General features: G+C 47.6%; 1 protein-coding gene across 1 annotated transcript in view; it reads left to right on the forward strand.

The window, feature by feature from the left end:
- The window catches only part of col6a4a (collagen, type VI, alpha 4a), a 75582-nt gene that overhangs the window by 24213 nt on the left and 30757 nt on the right, over nt 1-20612 (forward strand). The window contains exons 4-21 of the mRNA XM_083918720.1: nt 2151-2251; nt 4684-5283; nt 5497-6084; nt 6902-7471; nt 8682-9302; nt 9491-10051; nt 10780-11337; nt 11914-12492; nt 13033-13611; nt 14505-14860; nt 16040-16118; nt 16214-16359; nt 17349-17441; nt 19436-19489; nt 19628-19699; nt 20187-20213; nt 20334-20378; nt 20573-20612. The exon at nt 20573-20612 is cut by the window's right edge and continues 14 nt beyond it. Of these exons, the coding sequence (XP_083774846.1) occupies nt 2176-2251; nt 4684-5283; nt 5497-6084; nt 6902-7471; nt 8682-9302; nt 9491-10051; nt 10780-11337; nt 11914-12492; nt 13033-13611; nt 14505-14860; nt 16040-16118; nt 16214-16359; nt 17349-17441; nt 19436-19489; nt 19628-19699; nt 20187-20213; nt 20334-20378; nt 20573-20612 (5644 nt within the window). The 5' untranslated portion in view covers nt 2151-2175. The remainder of the gene's footprint in view (nt 1-2150; nt 2252-4683; nt 5284-5496; nt 6085-6901; nt 7472-8681; nt 9303-9490; nt 10052-10779; nt 11338-11913; nt 12493-13032; nt 13612-14504; nt 14861-16039; nt 16119-16213; nt 16360-17348; nt 17442-19435; nt 19490-19627; nt 19700-20186; nt 20214-20333; nt 20379-20572) is intronic.

Consider the following 20612-nt stretch of genomic DNA (forward strand, 5'->3'; position numbering starts at 1 on the left):
TGGCATCCTGTCTGCTTGTGAATGTGATAAAGTGCGCGGGGGCGAGGATGTAAACATGGAGAGTTTCGCAGAGGTGGTAAAACGCAGCAGGGAGCTCCTCTCCGTGTGTAACGTCAGTGTGCAGCTGCAGCATCCACTCACTTCTCAGGACGTTTAAAATAGTTCCCGCTCATCTGAGCTGTGATGTGGCCAGACTGTCTGCTGCCCACCGATGACAGGAAGCGCCACTATTAGGCAGTAAGCAGAGCCAGATGGTGCAGAGAGGACGCCTTTTTTCTGTCTTTTGGCAGAAACGGTTCGAGTTCCTTTGGCTGCGGCGCTGCAGGATTCCCTGGAACATCGGAGGAGTCATGAAGTTTGGCCCCGTCGTTGTTTCTCTGTGAACGCTCGGTTCAGGGTGCACGTGTGGGAGTGTGGGAGTGCTTGTACTCCTGTCTCTCTAAATTAGTTTCGCAGACATGAGAAAGAAGTGGCAGCCGGCTCTGCTTCACGTGTGAAGCTGCAGTTCCCATGACGACCACGAGAGGCCGGCTCAAAGACGACCCTCTGACTTTAAGGCAGTTTTTTCTCAGTTGCTAAAACACAAAACTGAAAAACGTCCTTCAGAATGAAGCACTGCAACTAAACTGCACATCGCATAATCAAACTCAAACACACTTCATTCACATCAGCAGATTTGCAGACACACACACACACACACACACACACACACACACACACACACACACACACACACACACATGCTGTACATTTGCACAGCAGACGTATTCACACGTGACCTTCTGTCGATCGTTGTTCAGTGCTTTTAAAAAAGGAACATTTTGAATTTTAAACGTGTGTGAAGCAGAAAACGTGTTTAGAGTTTTGGAGGCTTGAGGAGAGGTTTGGTTCTCTGTGTGTCCGTTTGTATCGTTCACGCCGTTCTAGCATTAGCGCGTTTGCTTTTGATCTTCAGCCACAACAACCGTTCATTTCCCAGCATGCACCTCGTCTCCTGATCCTGAAGGCTTTGTGTCTCTCAGGGTTTTGAGTTTAAAGGAGGACGTTTGTGAGTCTTTATCCTCAGCGGCTGTTTTCACTCGGTGCCGTTTGTGCGTCAGTGCAGCTGAACGTGCTCACGAGGAGGAAATGAACCCGGGGACTCTCAAGGTTCTGTCTGAGGTCTGGACTCACCCGGCTGAACTGGACTTTAAGGTCTTTAATACGTGTCTGGGTCCAGATGTGTGAATGTAAACGGGTTCTCTGGGTCCAGATGAACGTAAAAGGGTTCTCTGGATCTTTTTGTGGTTGTTTTGCATCTATTCTTAGTCGTTTTGCATCTTTTTGTGCTGGTTTTGCATCTATTCTTAGTCGTTTTGCATCTTTTTGTGCTGGTTTTGCATCTATTTTTAGTCATTTTGCATCTTTTTGTGCTGGTTTTGCATCTATTTTTAGTCATTTTGCATCTTTTTGAGTCGGTTTTGCATCTATTTTTAGTCATTTTGCATCTTTTTGTGCTGGTTTTGCATCTATTTTTAGTCATTTTGCATCTTTTTGTGGTGGTTTTGCATCTATTTTTAGTCATTTTGCATCTTTTTGTGATGGTTTTGCATCTATTTTTAGTCATTTTGCATCTTTTTGGGGTGGTTTTGCATCTATTTTTAGTTATTTTGATCCCCTCATTAGTGTGGATTCATTTAAACAGCAGCAAACGTAAAGGTTGAGCTCAAGTGTGAGTTTAACGTCGTCGATGAGACTCTGATCGGATCATCGTTCCGTTTTGCAGCACTGTTGCATCCAAACTGTAACGTGTTGTAACCATTTTTACCAAAGAAAAACATTTCAGTGCTCGTTTCACCACCGAACACTTTGGCACGAACATGAAAGCTTCGAACAAATTCCTCTTTTAACGAAGCATTTCCCAAAATGTGCATCTTGTTTGTGCACCGCAGCTCAGAGGGGGGGGGGGGGGCAAAAATCCCCCAGTGGGTGTGTCCCCTGTGTTCATGTCTGTAAATGCCTATTGTAACATGATTTACCCCCCCACCACACACACACACACACACACACACACACACACACACACACACACACACACACACACCCCTCGGCTGAGGGTGATGGGATCCAGATTGTCGGCGTTCACGGTCGTCTTCGTCTTTGTGTTGCAGGAAGAAACCCGAGAGCCGTTCCAACATGGAGGGGAGGCGGGGTCTTCTCCTCAGCCTCATCATGGCAGCGTGTTTCTACGGCAACACCGCTCAGAAGACAGGTGGGTGTGATTATGCAGCCATGACTTCACTTCCTGTATACCAGCACGTAAAGGATCACTGCGAACATGCCCCCGCTTCAACATTACATCAGCCCCCAAACATCTGTAAAAGCAGTTTATACAACATGGGGATGTACAGACACACACACACACACACACACACACACACACACACACACACACACACACACACACACGTTCCTATTACACTTCTGCCTTCATGGTGCGTTCCAGTTGTATACTGAACTCGGGATTTCCAAGCTCGGACGTTCCACACGACCTTGAGGTGACATTTAAAGATGGCTGCCCCTGTTGTAAACTGTAAAGAAGCTGCTATAATAATAATTTTATTAGCACTTTTTAACTATCTGTCGTACACACAGTATTGTTAGATGTTAGATGATTAGAAGCCATGACATCACTTCCTGTATACCAGCACATAGAGGATCATGGCAAACGCGCCCCCGCTGCAACATGACATCAGCCCGCAAACATCTGTAAAAGCAGTTTATACAACATGAGGATGTACAGACACACACACACACACACACACACACACACACACACACACACACACACACACACACACACACACACACACACACACACACACACACACACACTGTACATGATCGATGTTTCACCGTTACTAACCCTGCACCCGTCGTCCTGCTTTGATCACGAGTGCCCAGTTGCATAAAACATAAGTGTGTTTTCTGAACCATGTGCCGCACAGAGCGCTGGAAAACTCCACGATGTTCAAACTTTTTCTTTTCTACATCTGCCGACGGGACGGTGAGAGGGAGGGTGAAACGGTAAACAGGGAAAAGGTTAAAGCAAAGAAAATACTGACGGTCTGTGATGAGGAGAGAAGACGAGAGAAGATGATCCACGAAGAGTTACGGTCGACACACTTCTAAACCTCGATACGACGATTTTATCTTTAAAAAAATGACACAATACGACGACAACAAGGAGAAAAAAGTTCCTCTGCTCACAAAAATGTTGATGGACAACCTGCACACACAGCTGCTACCAAATAAAGGAAGTACAACAGCGTATGACGGCCATTTGGACCATTTGTGGTAATATATATAAAAAGTTGCAGATTTATGAGATTAAAAGCAGCAAATCTATGAGAAAAAAGTTCCCCGGCTCACAAAAACGCTGATGAACAACCTGCAAACAGAGCTGCTACCAAAAAAAGGAAGTACAACAGCGTATGACGGCCATTTGGACCAATTGTGGTAATATTCAGAGAAAAAGTTGCAGATTTATGAGATTAAAAGTCGCAAATCTATGAGAAAGAGTCGCAGATTTGAGATTAAAAGTCGCAAATCTACGAGAAAAAGTCGCAGATTTATGAGATTAAAAGTAAAAAAATCTACGAGAAAAAGTCGCAGATTAATGAGATTAAAAGTCGCAAATCTACGAGAAAAAGTTCCAGATTAATGAGATTAAAAGTAGCAAATCTACGAGAAAAAGTCGCAGATTTATGAGATTAAAAGTCGCAAATCTACGAGAAAAAGTCGCAGATTAATGAGATTAAAAGTAGCAAATCTACGAGAAAAAGTCGCAGATTTATGAGATTAAAAGAATAAAATCTACGAGAAAAAGTCGCAGATTAATGAGATTAAAAGTAGCAAATCTACAAGAAAAAAGTCGCAGATTTATGAGATTAAAAGTAGAAAAACTACAAATAAAGTCGCAGATTAATGAGATTAAAAGCAGAAAATCTACGAGATTTTAACGCTCCTGTTGTTTCTCCGTCGTCTCGAGATCACGGCTGCAGTCACAGCGTCTCAAGAAGAGCAGCTGTGTGTCGGCGTTAGGGACATCGGGATTAACCGATTTTTGTTAAAACCGCGGAACATCGTAGGCTCACAATTTTACTTTTCCTGCCAAAGTGCCCGACGAACACAAGGAACAGATTGTATCGTAAAACGTGGTTTTGATAAAAGTATCCGTACTTACGAGGAATGCAGTCAATTATGGAACGTGCAGAAAACTCTGTATGTGTTTTACGCATCTGGGCACATGAACGTACGCTGTCAGAGTTTGTGGTGAGACGAAGAAGTGGAAGGAGAGGTAAGGATGAGTCTGAGGGAGACGAACAGCAGCTGTTCACCACACAGCTTTCACTTTCCAAAACACGTTTGCATCCAAGAGTCTCCTGAAGGTGAGCGCCTTCAGACTCGACCCCTGTCCACAAACTGTCCACAGCTTCTGCTCCTGTTGTTCCTCCGCCTTTCACAAAATCACGATCACCCACCGCTTCTGTCTGTGAGTTCACGCTGACACTTTTTCACTTCTGGCCGTCACGCTTTCTGAGAACCACCACGACCTGCTCCGGTAGCGGGAGCGCTCCTTGTTGCACCCTGTGACTTCTTATCTGCGAGAGCTCTCCGTGACCTGACAACCTTCCCTCTCAGTCTGCACTCAAGAGGCCGTCGCCGACATCGTCTTCATGGTCGACGGGTCGTGGAGCATCGGCAATGAGAACTTCCAACAGATCCGTCAGTTTCTGTACACGCTGGTCAACAGCTTTGACGTCGGGCCTGAGCACGTCCGCATCGGGCTGGTCCAGTACAGCAACACTCCACGCACCGAGTTCCTGCTCAACACCTACCAGAGCAAGAAGGACATCCTGCAGCACATTAACGAGCTGCCTTACATGGGGGGCGGCACCCACACGGGGGAAGCCTTGGACTTCATGCTGACCGAACACTTTGCGGAGGCAGCTGGTGACCAGAACGTGCCGCAGATCGCCGTGGTCATCACCGATGGCAAATCTCAAGATGCGGTGGAGTCCCACGCTCAGGATCTGAAGAAAAGGGGAATCGTTTTGTACGCGATCGGTATCAAAGACGCAGACGAGGACCAGCTGAGAGAGATAGCCAGTGAGCCGCACAGTCAGCACGTCTACAGCGTGTCGGATTTCGCAGCGCTGCAGGGAATTTCTCAGAGCATCGTCCAGACTCTTTGCACAACCGTAGAGGAAGTCAAACGACAACTCCTGCAATTGTCTCAAGGTAAAATGTGTCATGCAGCACAGCTCGTGGTGATCTGACCTTTGTGTTACACTCATGTAAGCAGTGATAGATACCTACTGGTTGTTGTTTATTTATTCAGCCTTGAGTGTTTAGAGATGGTGACAAGATAATGCACAAACACAAACATGCATAGATATCAAAGTTTCCTCCGCGTGTTTCTCCAAATGCTGACTTTTTTCTCCCTCTGTCCAGAATGTGCTCAAGCCACCGTGGCCGACATCGTCTTCCTGGTCGACGGCTCCTCCAGCATCGGCATCAGTAACTTTCAGGAGATGCGTCAGTTTCTCCGAAGCGTCGTCAACGGCCTCGACATCGGCCCTGACAAGGTCCGGATCGGCTTGGCTCAGTACAGCGATGAAACTTACCAGGAGTTCCTGCTGAATGAACACATGGACAAGACATCCCTGCTCGCCGCGGTGGACACGCTTCCCTACCGAACAGGAGGCACAGAAACGGGCAAGGCCATCGAGTTCCTCCTGACGCAGTATTTCACAGAGAGCGCCGGGAGCCGAGCCAAACAGCGGGTGCCTCAGATCGCTGTGGTCATCACGGACGGAGACTCCACAGACGACGTGGTAGCGCCCGCCCAGCGCCTGAGGCAGCACGGAGTCATAGTGTTAGGCATCGGGGTGGGACAGGCCAACCGGAAGGAGCTTGAGTCCATCGCCAACCGGCCTCCAGAGCGCTTCCTGTACTCCATCGATAGCTACCAGGCTCTGCAGAGGCTGACGGAGGGCCTGCTGAAAACCGTTTGTGTGTCTGCGGAGGATCAGAGACAAGGTGAGGCAAAGTTACTTATCTCACAATTAAACATTAGAATTAGAGGAAAGGGACCTCCCAAAAACCAGTGTGTTGCAATGTACAGAAGCAGCTGACTTAAAGTTGATTTCCATCTATTTAATTTTCTTTTAAGTTAAAGAGTGAGTTAAAACGATGGTGTTTGATCATGTGACGCACCAATGAAAGCACTTGTTGCCTCTTTGCTGAGTGCTCACATCGGCGTGTCTGTGGAGATGTTCACAAGCTAGATGTAAACACGCCTCCATGTTAGTGACCACTCATGCTGCTCAAAATAACACACACAACAAAGCACCAACGGGCTCCTTCCACTGTAATGGACTTTACTATGAGAGGAGCTGGTGCAGGGGCCAGTAGGTAAGTCTTTAAAACACTCTTTAATAAACTCTGGCTTCACCAACTACGCTGATGACGCTTTGTTGTGTGTGTAGGGACTCTTCTCATGCTGCTGCAGAGGTTTGCTGTTATTTTCAGCAGCATTAGTGGTTAAAAAAGACCTTTGAATGCCTTCACCGTGCTGCCCCGAGCTAACCACTGTTAGCCACGTCCGGCTGTTAGCATCTCTCCTGGATTTCTGGAGACCATGTGATGATTTTACGCTGGAATTACACTTTAAGTTTAGGTTGAGAACTTTAGGAAGGAACCGTAGAGATTTACCAGCCTTTGCATCCTGTCAGACAAACTAAACAATCATGAATCGATGTAATTCGCAGGTGAGATGCAGATTTTTAGCATCTCTTTGCTTGAATTCTGTCCGGAGTGCTCCACCATAACTGTTCTGTGGTGTATTTTCTTTCAGCCTTGGCAGAAAAGTTTGCAGACATCTTCTTCCTGGTGGACAGCGGCGTGACCGCAGCAGAGTTCCAGCAGGTCAGGAGCATCCTCACCCGACTGGCCAATCAACTTAACATCGGAGCGTCCGCCTACCGCCTGGGCCTGGCTCAGTACGGTCAAGATGTCAAGGTGGAGTTTCTTCTTAACGCTCACAAAACCAAAGAGGAAACCCAGAACTTTGTCAAGCGTTTCCGCCAGAGGAGACTCCAACCCAACGAGCCTCGTAAACTGGGCAGCGCGCTGCACTACGCCAGCACTAACTTCTTCACGAGTGAGGCAGGAAGCCGGGCCGACCTAGGCTACCGACAGTTCCTGGTCGTTTTGAGTGGAAAGGACTCAGATGACGCCGTGTACAGGGAGTCGCGTCTGATCAAATCATCAGGAGTAACTGTGGTGGGGATGAGCCTCGGTGCATCGATGAAGGAAATGCGTGTCATAGCTACGGCACCGTACATATACCAGTCCATCACCAACGCTGTACCTACACTGAGGGGCATCTTTGAAATGGAGGAAGTGCAGACCATTCTGTCTGGAGGTGAACAAGTCTTTTTAATGTATTGTCCAACCGTCCCCCCCCCCCCCCCCTCTGAATTTTACAGTGGAATAGCCGCCTTTCACTACCGCACAAATGCGAGCTTGAACACGGCAAGGCCAGCTGATTTTTACCTCCGGTCTTTAGAGCATGCACGTTACTTGTGATGTTACTTGTGGCGTTACTTGTGACGTTACTTGAGATGTTACTTGAGATGTTACTTGAGATGTTACTTGAGTCGTTACTTGTGACGTTACTTGAGATGTTACTTGAGATGTTACTTGTGACGTTACTTGTGACGTTACTTGAGATGTTACTTGAGATGTTACTTGAGTCGTTACTTGTGACGTTACTTGAGATGTTACTTGAGATGTTACTTGTGACGTTACTTGTGACGTTACTTGAGACGTTACTTGTGACGGTACTTGTGACAGTACTTGTGACAGTACTTGTGACAGTACTTGTGACGGTACTTGAGACGTTACTTGAGACGTTACTTGAGACGTTACTTGAGACGTTACTTGTGACGTTACTTATGACGTTACCTGAGAAGTTAACTTTGAGGTTACTTGTGAATCTGAGTCTGTTTTTTCTGCGTAACACCGGCTGGCCCAAAGATAGCCCTAGCTCACTGTGGCGTGGTAGTGGAAAGACGGCTAATAAAGTGCTGAGCTGTTTCGTACTAATAGTTAGCTTCATCTGTAGCTTGATCACCTTCCAAAGATGCATAACCAGTAGAGATCTGGCTAAGGTGATCATATCCCTGCCTAAGTTGTTGCTAGTCTTTTCAGGACAGCATCTCAGGTGTCTGCTCTACTTTTTTAAAAGCTGGGATCGGCTCCAGCCCCCCGGCGACTCCGACAGGGACACGTGGTTGAAGATGAAGATGAATAATTAACTCATAGGGCCATAGTTGTCACTCAGTACACCTGAGATAGGTTCAACTGAGCCCTTTGACTACATGCATTATGTGTGTTTTAACCCCAGTGAGTCGCCGGATTAACTTCATTCAAATGAACGAGGGGGCAGAGCTTTTTTTGTGCAGGACAAAAGTCTCTGAGGTACAAGGACTCTCGTCTGTCAGCAAGAATTTGTTCTCAAAACCGAATCTTCAAAGGAGAAAGTACTTCCTTCATCTTGAAATGTATTTGAATGATTGAGCAACTCACAAGTAAATTGGTAATAATGATTTTATGGTAATGCCCTTTCACAGATTGCAAAGCAGCCAAACTGGCAGACATCGTGTTCATCGTCGATGAGTCCGGAAGCATTGGAACCCCCAACTTCCAGCTGGTGCGCACGTTCCTGCACTCGATTGTGAGCGGTCTGGAAGTCAATGCAACCAGAGTCCGAGTTGGCATTGTGATGTATAATACCAGGGCCACAGCACAGGTCTACCTCAACTCCTTCAACGACAAGAATGAATTGCTGAAGTTCATCAAAATCCTGCCTTATCATGGAGGCGGTACGAACACCGGAGAGGCCCTAAAGTTCGCACTGGAGAAGGTTTTCATCAAGTCGAGAGGAAGCAGGAAAGACAAGGGCGTGCAGCAGGTGGCGGTGGTGATCACAGATGGTAAATCCCAGGACAATGTCAGTGAATCAGCGGCTAGTCTTCGTCGGGCTGGTGTCACTGTTTACGCAGTAGGAGTCAAAGATGCCAATGATGCTGAGCTGGTAGAGATGGCGTCGTACCCCCCCCATAAGCATAAGTTTATTGTGGACAGTTTTGCCAAGCTGAAGTCACTGGAGCAGACCCTGCAGAAAAGCCTGTGTCATAACATCCTTCGTCAAGCCGTCGCAGTCAACACAAGAAGAACTGGCATCAAAGAAGGTCTGAACCAGCGTTTGTTTCATAGTTGGCTTTGTTTACTTTTGCACCATACAGAGATAAAATGATGTTTTCAGTTAAGGTTTTAAGAGTAGATTATAATTTATAGCATGGAACAGTAAATTAATGTAATAGGTTACAGGTGATGCATTGGGAAAGAACTCATAAAACGTTTGCTTTTATTTCCACAGGCTGCGTTCAGACAGACGAAGCAGACATCTTCTTCCTGATTGATCATTCAGGAAGTATTTATCCAAGCGACTTTCAAGACATGAAGAAGTTCATCATTGAGTTTCTACATACCTTCCGTATTGGGCCAGAACATGTTCGCATGGGGGTCGCAAAATATGCAGATTCACCGAACTTAGAGTTTGATCTGACAGCCTACCCAGACGCCAAGTCACTGGAGAAAGCCGTCGAGGGTATTAGACAAATAGGAGGCGGGACGGAGACAGGAAGAGCGCTGGAGTTCATGGGCCCACACTTTGATCGAGCGATGGCCACTCGTGGTCACAAAGTCCCAGAGTACCTTGTGGTCATTACTGATGGAAAATCCACCGATGAGGTCAAAGTTCCTGCAGAGAAACTGAGGGCGCAGGGTGTCGTCGTCTACGCAATCGGGGTGAAAAAAGCAGATGCAGAGGAGCTGCGAGAGATCGCCGGCGACCCCAAGAGGACTTTCTTTGTCAATAACTTTGATGCTTTGAAGCCCATCAAGGATGACATCATCACAGACATCTGTTCTCAAGACGGTAAGAAAAACTGGACTACAGTTTGAAATGCATGTCTTCTGCATGTGGCAGACAAGGGCAACACACTCCAGCATCGTAAAAGTCTTTCACTCTTCTGGGTCGAGTGCCTTGTTGGACAGAATGTACAGAATGTTGCGTAAATTCACTGCTTTGATTGGTTTGATGTCAGGAGATAAATCAGGATCATTTATAGATCCATCCTAACTCCTTAATCACTATATCAGCATTTAAAAGACATTATTCGGCCTTGATTTGGTCTCGACTTCCTTTGGTCTCGGTCTCGACTGCAAACTTAATCCTGTCCAAGTCAAGTCCAAGACCAGGGCCAGGAGGGTATGAGTTAAGACTTAGTCCAGAGCAAATTAAGTCCTGTTGAACCATAACTGTATCTTTCCAATGACAATATAAGAATTGATGAGGACGGATGAATAAACAAGGTTGATCTATATTCAAGAATCAGCAGCCACGAACAACTTGACCAGTTCTCAATAGCCGAGTCCAACAAGACAAGGGACCAAGGTAAGTGCAAGACTTAAAGAGTCCGGACTAGACGAGTACTAAAGCCCTTGAGAATTAAATTATACAACAGTGCAGGTGGTGTGTGTTGCACTCAACTTACCATTGAAAGGATTCTGTTGCTAATTTTTCTTGTTTTTGGGCCAAAAGGCAAGAAAAGCAGTAAAAAAGAGCAACAGCACACTAACGTGTCTGTGCTACTGTGTCCACAGCTTGCAAAGACGTACCAGGCGACCTCATTTTCCTGATTGACAGCTCTGGGAGCATTTATCCACAAGACTATGATAAAATGAAAGACTTTATGAAATCGGTCATCAGCAAGTCAAACATCGGGCAGAATGAGGTGCACGTTGGTGTCATGCAGTTCAGCACCGTCCAGCAACTAGCGTTCCCCCTCAACCGCTACTACACCAAGGAAGAAATGTTGAACGCCATCAATGGTATGCAGCAGGTTGGCGGAGGCACGAACACAGGTGAAGCCATCACAGATGTGTCGCAGTACTTTGATGGAAACCAAGGAGGGCGTCCTGGCTTTAGGCAGAGGCTGGTGGTGATAACAGACGGCGAGGCCCAAGACAAGGTCAAAGACCCCGCTGCAGCGCTGAGAGCCAAGGGGGTGACGATCTACGCCATTGGAGTGGTGGACGCCAACACCACCCAGCTGCTGGAGATCAGCGGTACACCAGACAGGATGTATGCTGAGAGGGACTTTGATGCTCTGAAGGACTTGGAGAGCCAGGTGGCCTTGGAGCTCTGTGATCCAGAGAGAGGTAAGAGCCGTCCGCGACTATCCCAAAGACATAGATTCCCCCTCTTTGAACTTCAACTCTTTGACTCCTGTAGAAAAACACACACAGAGCTATATTTTAAATTTGCCAATACAAGAAGAAGAGTTGGAAACTGGGAGTCTGTATTTAGCTAACCCTAACTGGTGCTAGCTTCCAGGCTGTGTCACATAAAGTGTTGCTGGACACACAAAAATGGATGTAACCACCGTGACGTTACCCATTGGTTCGGCACATTTTTCAGTGACCAAAATGTTCAGATGTCACTTCACCGCATCACTTTTCAGACCTGGAAGATACATCCATTATTTTTATATAAGTCTGATTATTCCACTCAAACTCGCTTATTGTGGTGGAAATGTTGGGTCGCATATGGAGCACAGGTGGAAAATGAGTTGTTGGAGAAACATGGATTGTTTAGGAGTTTGGTAACTTTGAAATGTTTCGATGGCAAACAAGCAAATTCATTTGGGTGTTTTCTTAAGTTACTGATTTATTTGAATGTAAATGATTCCTCTCTCTCTGAACCCATTTGGTCTTTGCTCTTTTGTTTCCAACCAGAATGTAAGAAGACAGAAAAAGCTGACATTATTTTCCTGGTGGATGGATCCACGAGCATAACCCTGAACAAGTTCAGAAGCATGCAGAAGTTCATGGCGTCAATGGTGAACCAAACCACCGTTGGCAAGGACCTGACTCGCTTTGGGGTCATTCTCTTCTCCAACGACCCCAAATCTGTTTTCACCCTGAAACAGTACAACTCCAAACGCGAGGTTCTTAACGCGATAGCAGCGCTCAAGTCCCCGTATGGAGACACCTACACCGGGAAGGCTTTGGGATACTCTTTAGAGTTCTTTAACAAGGAACACGGTGGTCGAGCAGATCTCCAGGTGCCACAGATTCTGATGGTGATCACAGACGGCGATGCTACCGACCCCAACAATCTGGTCGTGCCATCTGAGGCTCTGCGAGACAAAGGGATCAGCGTCTTCAGTATCGGAGTCGAAGGAGCCGACAAGTCGCAGCTGGAGATCATGGCCGGTCACGAGACCTCCAGAGTTTTCTACGTGGATAATTTCGATGCTCTGGAAACGCTGCACAAGAATATCACTCAAGTCCTCTGCAATTCCACGAAGCCAGGTAAGAGGCTAACGTTTCACAGCGCCTACGCTCACAACATAGTAGCTCTTAGGGCCCGCCCACACGGAGAAGCGCTTTCCTTACCCTAACGTAGCACCTTTATTCTTATAAACTGTTTGAATTGCACCAACATTAGGGTATTTGAATACTGTCCTGTCACCCTGACTCTCTTTTTTAATCTAAAGTTATATTTTAACCATCATTATAACCTTTTAACAACCAACTCAGGTCTTTTTAAAGAGATTTAATGACACAGAACGTCCCCTGTGCCCGTGGCCCCCGTGGAAGATACCAAATGAATACAATGGAAAGAAAAGAAAGACAATAACTGTAGGAGAGCAGGGAGGCTTGAAAGAAATAAAAATTGAGATTACTCATCAATAAAACAAACAAAAACAAAACACTGTTTGAACACGGATGTGAACAGTCGAGGCAGAAGGATCAGATGTGGGGAAGTAACATCTGAAGTGAGCGTTAAGCCGTCGTGTGAACGTAAACGTATCATTAACGTGGACGCGTTTCTTCTCTTTGCTTTTGCAGCTTGTGAAAAACAGCAGGCCGACCTGGTCTTCCTCGTGGATCAGTCTGGCAGCATCCACCCCGACGACTACACCATCATGAAGAAGTTCACCACAGAACTAGTGAACAGCTTCAAAGTCAGCGAAAATTTAGTGCGTGTAGGACTCGCCCAGTTCAGCGACAGATTCCAAGATGAGTTTTACCTCAACCAGTTCTACAGCGAGCAAGCCGTGAACAAGCACATCTTGGGTATGACGCAAACCGGTGGAGGCACCAACATCGGACGGGCTCTGGATTCTATCCGGGGGTATTTCGAGGCATCGCGCGGCAGCCGAAGATCTGCCGGGATCTCCCAGAATCTGGTGCTGATTACAGACGGTGAGTCGCAGGATGACGTGGAGGACGCCGCCGACCGTCTCAGGGCTCTGGGGATCGAGGTGTTCGCCATCGGCATCGGAGACGTCCACGATCTGGAGCTCCTGCAGATAACCGGCACCCCGGAGAGGCTGTTTACCGTGCAGAACTTCGGCAGCTTAGAGAAGATCAAGCAGAAGGTGCTCACCACGATCTGCAAATCTAAACCCCCCAAAGACCCCAGCGGTGAGTTCAAAACCGTGACTTTGCCTCTTCTGTCCCCCATATTCCTCTGTGTCCATGACTGCTGTAACGGTATCACCAGTCGGGCGCCGTTCCCTGGTATTGGCCCGGTCTTTTCGTGTTCTTTACTTGTTGATCGCCACTGAAGTGCAGGTAGAATTAATTAGACACTTCTAAGAATCTCCGAGGTAAATTTCATATTTGTACATGAACGTTTCTGCGTCAGATCAGTAAAACAAAGTGACGTTGACGAGAGAAAGCAGTCAGAACGTTTGGGCGACGCTCAGCCTGAGCGGCTCAGGTGGTGGTTTACATTAAAAATGGAAATTAAGAAGACTTTACGCTTTATTTTGGAGCTGTTAAATATGGGCTTTTATTGTGAAGGACTGAAGTTTGGCCCTGGATGTTTGGACAACATTGATGGGCTTTTATTGTGAAGGACTGAAGTTTGGTCCTGGATGTTTGGACAACATTGATGTGCTTTTATTGTGAAGGACTGAAGTTTGGTCCTGGATGTTTGGACAACATTGATGGGCTTTTATTGTGAAGGACTGAAGTTTGGACAACATTGATGTTAATGTGGACGACCAGCAGCTCCAGTGTTTACGGCGAGGAGATATAAAGGGTTAGCACACGGCTGATTCAGCGTGTTAGCATGTTAGCATGTTAGCGTCCTTTTGAGCGCTCTGGTTCACACAAAGATAAATCAGGACGTTCAAACAGGATTTGGTTACGAAGATAAGACGTTAGACTTTAGTTTAAAAACGTTAAATGAACTCTAAACATTACACCATCATTTAGATTTGGAGTTAAACAGAAAGTTTGATAGAATTTAGCCAGAAACTCTCCGACTGGTGACCCCGTTAAAGGTAAAGGCGTGTTTCCCTCTGCTACAGACTGCACCATTGACATCATCATGGGATTCGATATTTCTAAAAGAAGCGGCGTTCCCGGTGAGATGCTGGTCAGCGGCCACACCAAGCTCCAGTCCTTCCTGCCGGAGATCGTCCATTACGTGTCCTCGGTGCCAGGCCTGTGCTGCGTCGGCCCCGCCCCGGTCAAGAGCAACATCGCCTTCAGAGTGGTGGGTCGGGATGGACGCGCCCTGTACGACTTCAACTTTGAGGGCTACAGCGAGGACGTGGTGAAGAAAGTCATGACCTTGAATTTGGCAGAGCCCACTTATTTCAACACCGCCATGCTGAAGTCCTACGGGCAGAAGTTCAGCGCAGAGTCCAGAGCTGGCGTGAAGGTGAGTCTGGGACGGGGCGTTTCACTGGGCACTCCGGACAGTTCTGCGCTGGTCTAATGCGACTTTAATGGTTTCATTGTTTCGCTGATGATGCACAGATCTACCTGCCTATTCACACCGATAGCCCTGCCTCTACCCAAACTCTGCTCAACCTTTTTAAATTTACCTCACTAGGACCCATTTGGACCCTTAGGGCGCCCTCCCACTGTGCCTCCGTCCCGTGCCCCGTGCTTTAGGGTCCTTGTCCCCCCCTCCAGGCCCATTTGTACTCACACTACCTGGGCCTCGGAGAATGCTTCTTGCTACCTATACGTCATCACGCCGTAACACGTCACACGCATTGATGACGTCATGGCGATGCGTGGCTTTGTTTCCAGATCTTTCCGTAGACCTCGGAGTTTTTGTGCGTCTTGTCGACTGTTTTTGAATCTTTTCATCGACCAAATCTGCAGTAAACACTCCACCTCCGCATCACACCAACGTGAACCTTTCACCGCCATTGTTTGAAATGTCCGCGCATGGTCCCTCCTTCTTTTTTCTACGTCCCAACAGGCGCACAGGAAATTACCTCAGAACCGCCGTAGGCCTCGTGCTCGTACACGTGCGCACGCTCGTGCTCGTACACGTGCAAACGTGCTTTACTAAAGCCCACCTTTTTTGTGCGTCTTGTCGACTGTTTTTGAATCTTTTCTTCGACCCTTTTGTTGTTGTTCACTTTGATGATTTGTGCTGTTTTTTATCTTTATTGCAGCATTTTGGTGTTTTTTTTAAACGTGTTATAATATAAATTGAGAGCAGGAGGTTTTTTCCATATATTTGATAGTTTTTTTTATAGTGTTACATAGTGTATAGTGTTATTTACATTCAAATTTAATGCAAAATTAAAATTTCGGCAAAAAGAGCTCAGATATGAAAATCCAGGTTTCTGTTCAGACCAGAAAAGAGTGAAATGTTTCTTTCATGAGTCTGTTTCTTGTTCCTTTCTGTAGCTAATCTATCTTAAATCTACCTTTAGTTATTTATTCAACGTTATTTGATGATTCATTGGTTTTTTTTCGGGTGTGTGGCGCCCGAGTGTCCGTGTTCGCTGTTGTGTTCCAGGTTTATGGAAAATGAAGAACTGTGTGTTTTCATCAGTAACAAACTCTGACTAACAAAGTGTCCGGCCTCGTCCGTCAGGTGCTGGTGATCTTCTCCGACGGACTCGACGACGACGTGATGAAACTGGAGCACGAGTCCGAGCTGCTGCGGAAGTCTGGTAAGAACGCAGAGGGTTTTTGTGTCGTGCATAATGACATCATCGTGTTTGAAATGATCCCGTAAACATGGCGTTCTCCTGCGTTCCGCCTGCAGGGGTGAGCGCTCTGCTGACCGTGGCCCTGGAGGGCGTGCGTGACCCCGCCCAGCTGCAGATGGTGGAGTTCGGACGAGGATTCGGCTACAAGCTCCCCCTCAGCATCGGCATGCAGAGCGTCGGCAGCACCGTCCTCAAACAGATCGTAAGTCCTCCACGCTCCGTTCACGTCGAGCTGAATGCACGAAAACACAACGTAAAGTCAACGGAGAGCAGACGACCTTTTCTCCTCCCTGCGGTGTGGGCGAGGCTTCATTTCGCTATCATCAGAGTTTGTGGTTTTAAACTCTTTAAAATAGTTTAAAGACTATTGCTAGGGGGTACATTTCACGGCAGGGGTGCTGAATACGGCACAACACCGGTCCTGGGGCCGCGTGGCTAAAAAGAGCCGTAGTGAAACACAGGAAGTGATCGAGGAAAGAAGAGAAAAGAGAGAGAGAGAGAAAAACACCGTATCACCTCCATCTGTCATGTTTACAATGTTTACAAGCTGCAACATCATTTCTTTACAAACATCCAAACAACTTAAACATCCAATCATCAAAAGCATTTCCTGTTAAATCACAAATAGTCCGTTCGTCCAATCAGGAGCCTCCTCCTCCTCCGCCCTTCAGTTAGAAGTTAACGTCGTGTTTTAGGATTTTGTCTGATTTTTTTCGGATCAAAGTCGATTTCTCCGAGCTTTAAACAAACAAGCAACCACTTAAGTTTGTTTGTTTGTTTGTTTACACTGAAAACTATCTCACTCCTCCTTCTTCCTGCTTACCTTTCACAATAAAAGCTCCGGACACACACCACGTAGTTCCCTGTTCAGCGGAGGGAACTCAAACTCTGTCAGAGCGTTTCACTAAAATTAAACTTGAGTTTCAGCTTCATGTCCGACCCACGCTGGTGTTTGTTTACTGATGAGGATCACAGACCGCAGACTTCCCTGGATCACTCTGAAGTCTATCTCACTCCTCAAACCGCCACAGAGGCTTCTTCCTTCCTACCTTTCACAATAAAAGCTCCAGACACAAACCACGTAGTTCCCTGTTCAGCTTGTTTGTTTGTCGTCAGACTGGAAACTGTCGCTGCTGCTCGTTCTCTTCCTCTCCTCACTCACATCTTGATGAACTCTCTCTCTCTGTGCAGGACACGGTGTCGGACCGGGAGTGCTGCAACGTCATGTGCAAGTGTTCAGGACACGAAGGCATCCGGGGCTCCCGGGGCCCCTCTGGGTCAAAGGTGACGTTTTAACCTTTAAACATGTCGTCGTGATGAAGGTCAGAGAGCTGAGAGCAGGTGGAACCTCGCTGTGACGTCATCACATAAGCAACAAGGCCCGGTTCTGGTTCAGGTTCAGGTTCAGGTTCAGGTTTAGGTTCAGGTTCAGGTTCAGGGCGAAGGACCCACTTCCCTCCAGGGTCGCTGTTAAATACGGAACATGTGGAGTCACGACGCTCGCGCTCACACGTGTCCGTAAACACGTTCACACACAGTTCACGACGGACTTTAACATGATTCCCTCTGAACGGAGACACGCCGCCATGTTGGTGACGCTGCTGACACACGTCCGTCTGCAGCCGGAGCTCCTCGCTGACGCTGATGCTGCGTTCACTTGTAATCTGAAATCGGGAACTTCACACTGTTGAGTCAGGCTTGTAGTGAGGGTGCGTTTACCTCGGATGTTGGAGGTCGGAGCTGGGATCGACGTCACACCCGAGTTTTCATCGTTTCAGATACAAAGTCATAAAAAACTCGGCTTAAACCAGCAGGCTACGGTTAGCAGGCTACGGTTAGCAGGCTACGGTTAGCAGGCTACGGTTAGCCGCTGTTAGCACGGCCTGCTTTGTAGTTGGCATAGTTGCTATCTATGAGTAAGTTAGCCAGACTAGCTCCATGTAGCGTGTGCTCCATGCTGTTTATGGATGAGAGAAGACAAGGGCGCGTTCACAGGAATCTGGTGCACGTGCACTGACGAGCACTCGATTGAAGAGGGGGCGTGGCTTGCTGGAGAGGGGGAGGGGCTCGGTGGGAGAGGGGGAGGAGCTCTGAGGGAGAGGGGGAGGTGGTCGTTGGTTGAGGGGGAGGAACTCGGTGGGAGGGGGGAGTAGGTCGTTGTTTGAGGGGGAGGAGCTTGTTGGGACAGGGGGAGGGGCTCAGTGAGAGAGTGGGTGGGATAGGGGAGGGGCTTGGTGGGAGATGGGGAGGGGCTTGATGGTTGAGGGGGAGGGGGGTGATGGTTGAGGGGGAGGGGCTCGGTTGGAGATGGGGAGGAGCGTAAGTGTTGAGGGGGAGGGGCGTGATGGTTGAGGGGGAGGGGCGTGATGGTTGAGGGGGAGGGGCGTGACGCTTGAGTCAACTCCGCCAGACTTGTTCTGCAGCTTTAAGTGAACGAAGCTTGAGTCCAGCGGCTAAAACAAAGTTCAGGTGTGAAACTTCTGCTTCCTCAGTAAAAGTTAAAGTCGTTACGATGTAAACTGTGTTTCTGCTGCAGCTTCTGCAGCTTCGACCCTTCAGGACGCTCTGGTCCGGGTTCACAACTGCGAACACTTTAAACTCTTCTCTCTGAGGTTCAGTGAAATATTGAAATATTGGATAATTTGATTGTTTGTGAAACAGATTTAAATGAAACCATGTGAGAAATGTGGAGTTCCTCTTTCTGCGGTGACACGATTTACGCTCGCACGGATTTATGGGTAAACGCTCGACTGACGCTGACACGGGCGTAAACACTCACGCTGGCGTCACGGGCGTAAAACGCTGACGCTGGCGTCACGGGCGTAAAACACTCACGCCGGCGTCATGGGCGTAAAACACTCACGCTGGCGTCACGGGCGTAAAACACTCACGCCGTGTGTGTGTGTGTGTTCATGAACAGGACGTGACATAAATGTGTTTTCACCTGCTGTTGTGAGTCTTTGTGTGTCTGACGCTGTGTGTGTGTGTGTGTGTGTGTGTGTGTGTGTGTGTGTGCGTGCGTGTGTGTGTGTGTGTGTGTGTCTCTGTGTGTGTGTGTGTGTTTGTGTGTGTGTGTGTGTGTGTGTGTGTGTGTGTGTGTGTGTGTGTGTGTGTGTGTGTGCGTGCGTGCGTGTGTGTGTGTGTGTGCGTGTGTGTGTGTGTGTGTCTGTGTGTGTGTGTGTGTGTGTGTGTGTGTGTGTGTGTGTGTGTGTGTGTGTGTGTGTGTGTCTGTGTGTGTGTGTGTGTGTGTGTGTGTGTGTGTGTGTGTGCATGAACAGGGCGTGTCCGGACAGAAGGGCTTCCCCGGGTTCCCTGGAGAGGAGGGCGTCGCTGTGAGTGTTTCTCCATCTTCATCTTTATTATTTTCATATTTCACAATAAAGCAATAAAACTCAAACCTTTCAAAACATTTCTTGATTAAATAAAAAAAATTATTAACTACGTTTGTTTTTTCTGTGTTTGTGTTTCAGGGCGAGCGAGGCGGTCCTGGACCCAGCGGACCTCAGGGGGTCCAGGGCTGTTCTGGGCTCCGAGGACCCAAGGTGAGTCTCTGCCCCGCGCCTCGCTTCATTGCCCCCCCCACCCCCCCACCCCCACCCCGCTCCGTATCGCCGCCGTCTCTTTAAGCTCCGCAGCTCCGTTTGGTTCATTCCCTTTGAAAAGACCTTTATTTTGAAAAACCTCTAAACTGATCCAGTAAAAATGTTGATTTTATTAACTTTTTTAATCACTTTTTGTTTGTTTAGTTAAATTATGGAGAATTGTATTTTTAAGCTCCTCAAATATTCAAATATTCAACCCAACACCGGGCTTTTACTCTGAAAATCTTCGCACTGACTCTTTTTTTCTGTTATCGTCAGGAATTATTTATTTATTCATGTTTAAGACGTTTCGCTCGTAACTCTGAGGTTTCTTCTGTTTTATCTAAAGAACACACGGAGATAAGATCCTAACTTTGTGTGTGTGTGTGTGTGTGTGTGTGTGTGTGTGTGTGTGTGTGTGTGTGTGTGTGTGTCTGTGTGTGTGCAGGGCTACAGAGGCCTCCGCGGAGAACGGGTAAGTGTCTGCAGGAGTGTGCACAAACATTAACGTGCACGTGCACAGACATTAACGTGCACAGACATTAACGTGCACGTGCACAGACACGACCTCTGACCTGCTGCTCCGACGTTTCAGGGCGAGGAAGGAGGCGACGGGCTGGACGGCATCAACGGAGAACAGGTACGGGCCCACGCCACTTCCTGTTCTGCACCTTTCAATATGTCAGACGATCTGACTGAAGTGTGTGTGTGTGTGTGCGTGTGCGTGTGTGTGTCCGTGTGTGTGTGTGTGTGTGTGTGTGCGTGTGTGTGTCCGTGTGTGTGTGTGTGTGTCCGTGCGTGCGTGCGTGTGTGTGTGTCTCTCTCTCTCTGCAGGGGCTGACGGGGAAGAACGGAGGTCCAGGACCGAGAGGGG

This window comes from Echiichthys vipera, assembly GCF_963691815.1.
Source record: "Echiichthys vipera genome assembly, chromosome: 8".
Lineage (NCBI taxonomy): Eukaryota > Metazoa > Chordata > Actinopteri > Perciformes > Trachinidae > Echiichthys > Echiichthys vipera.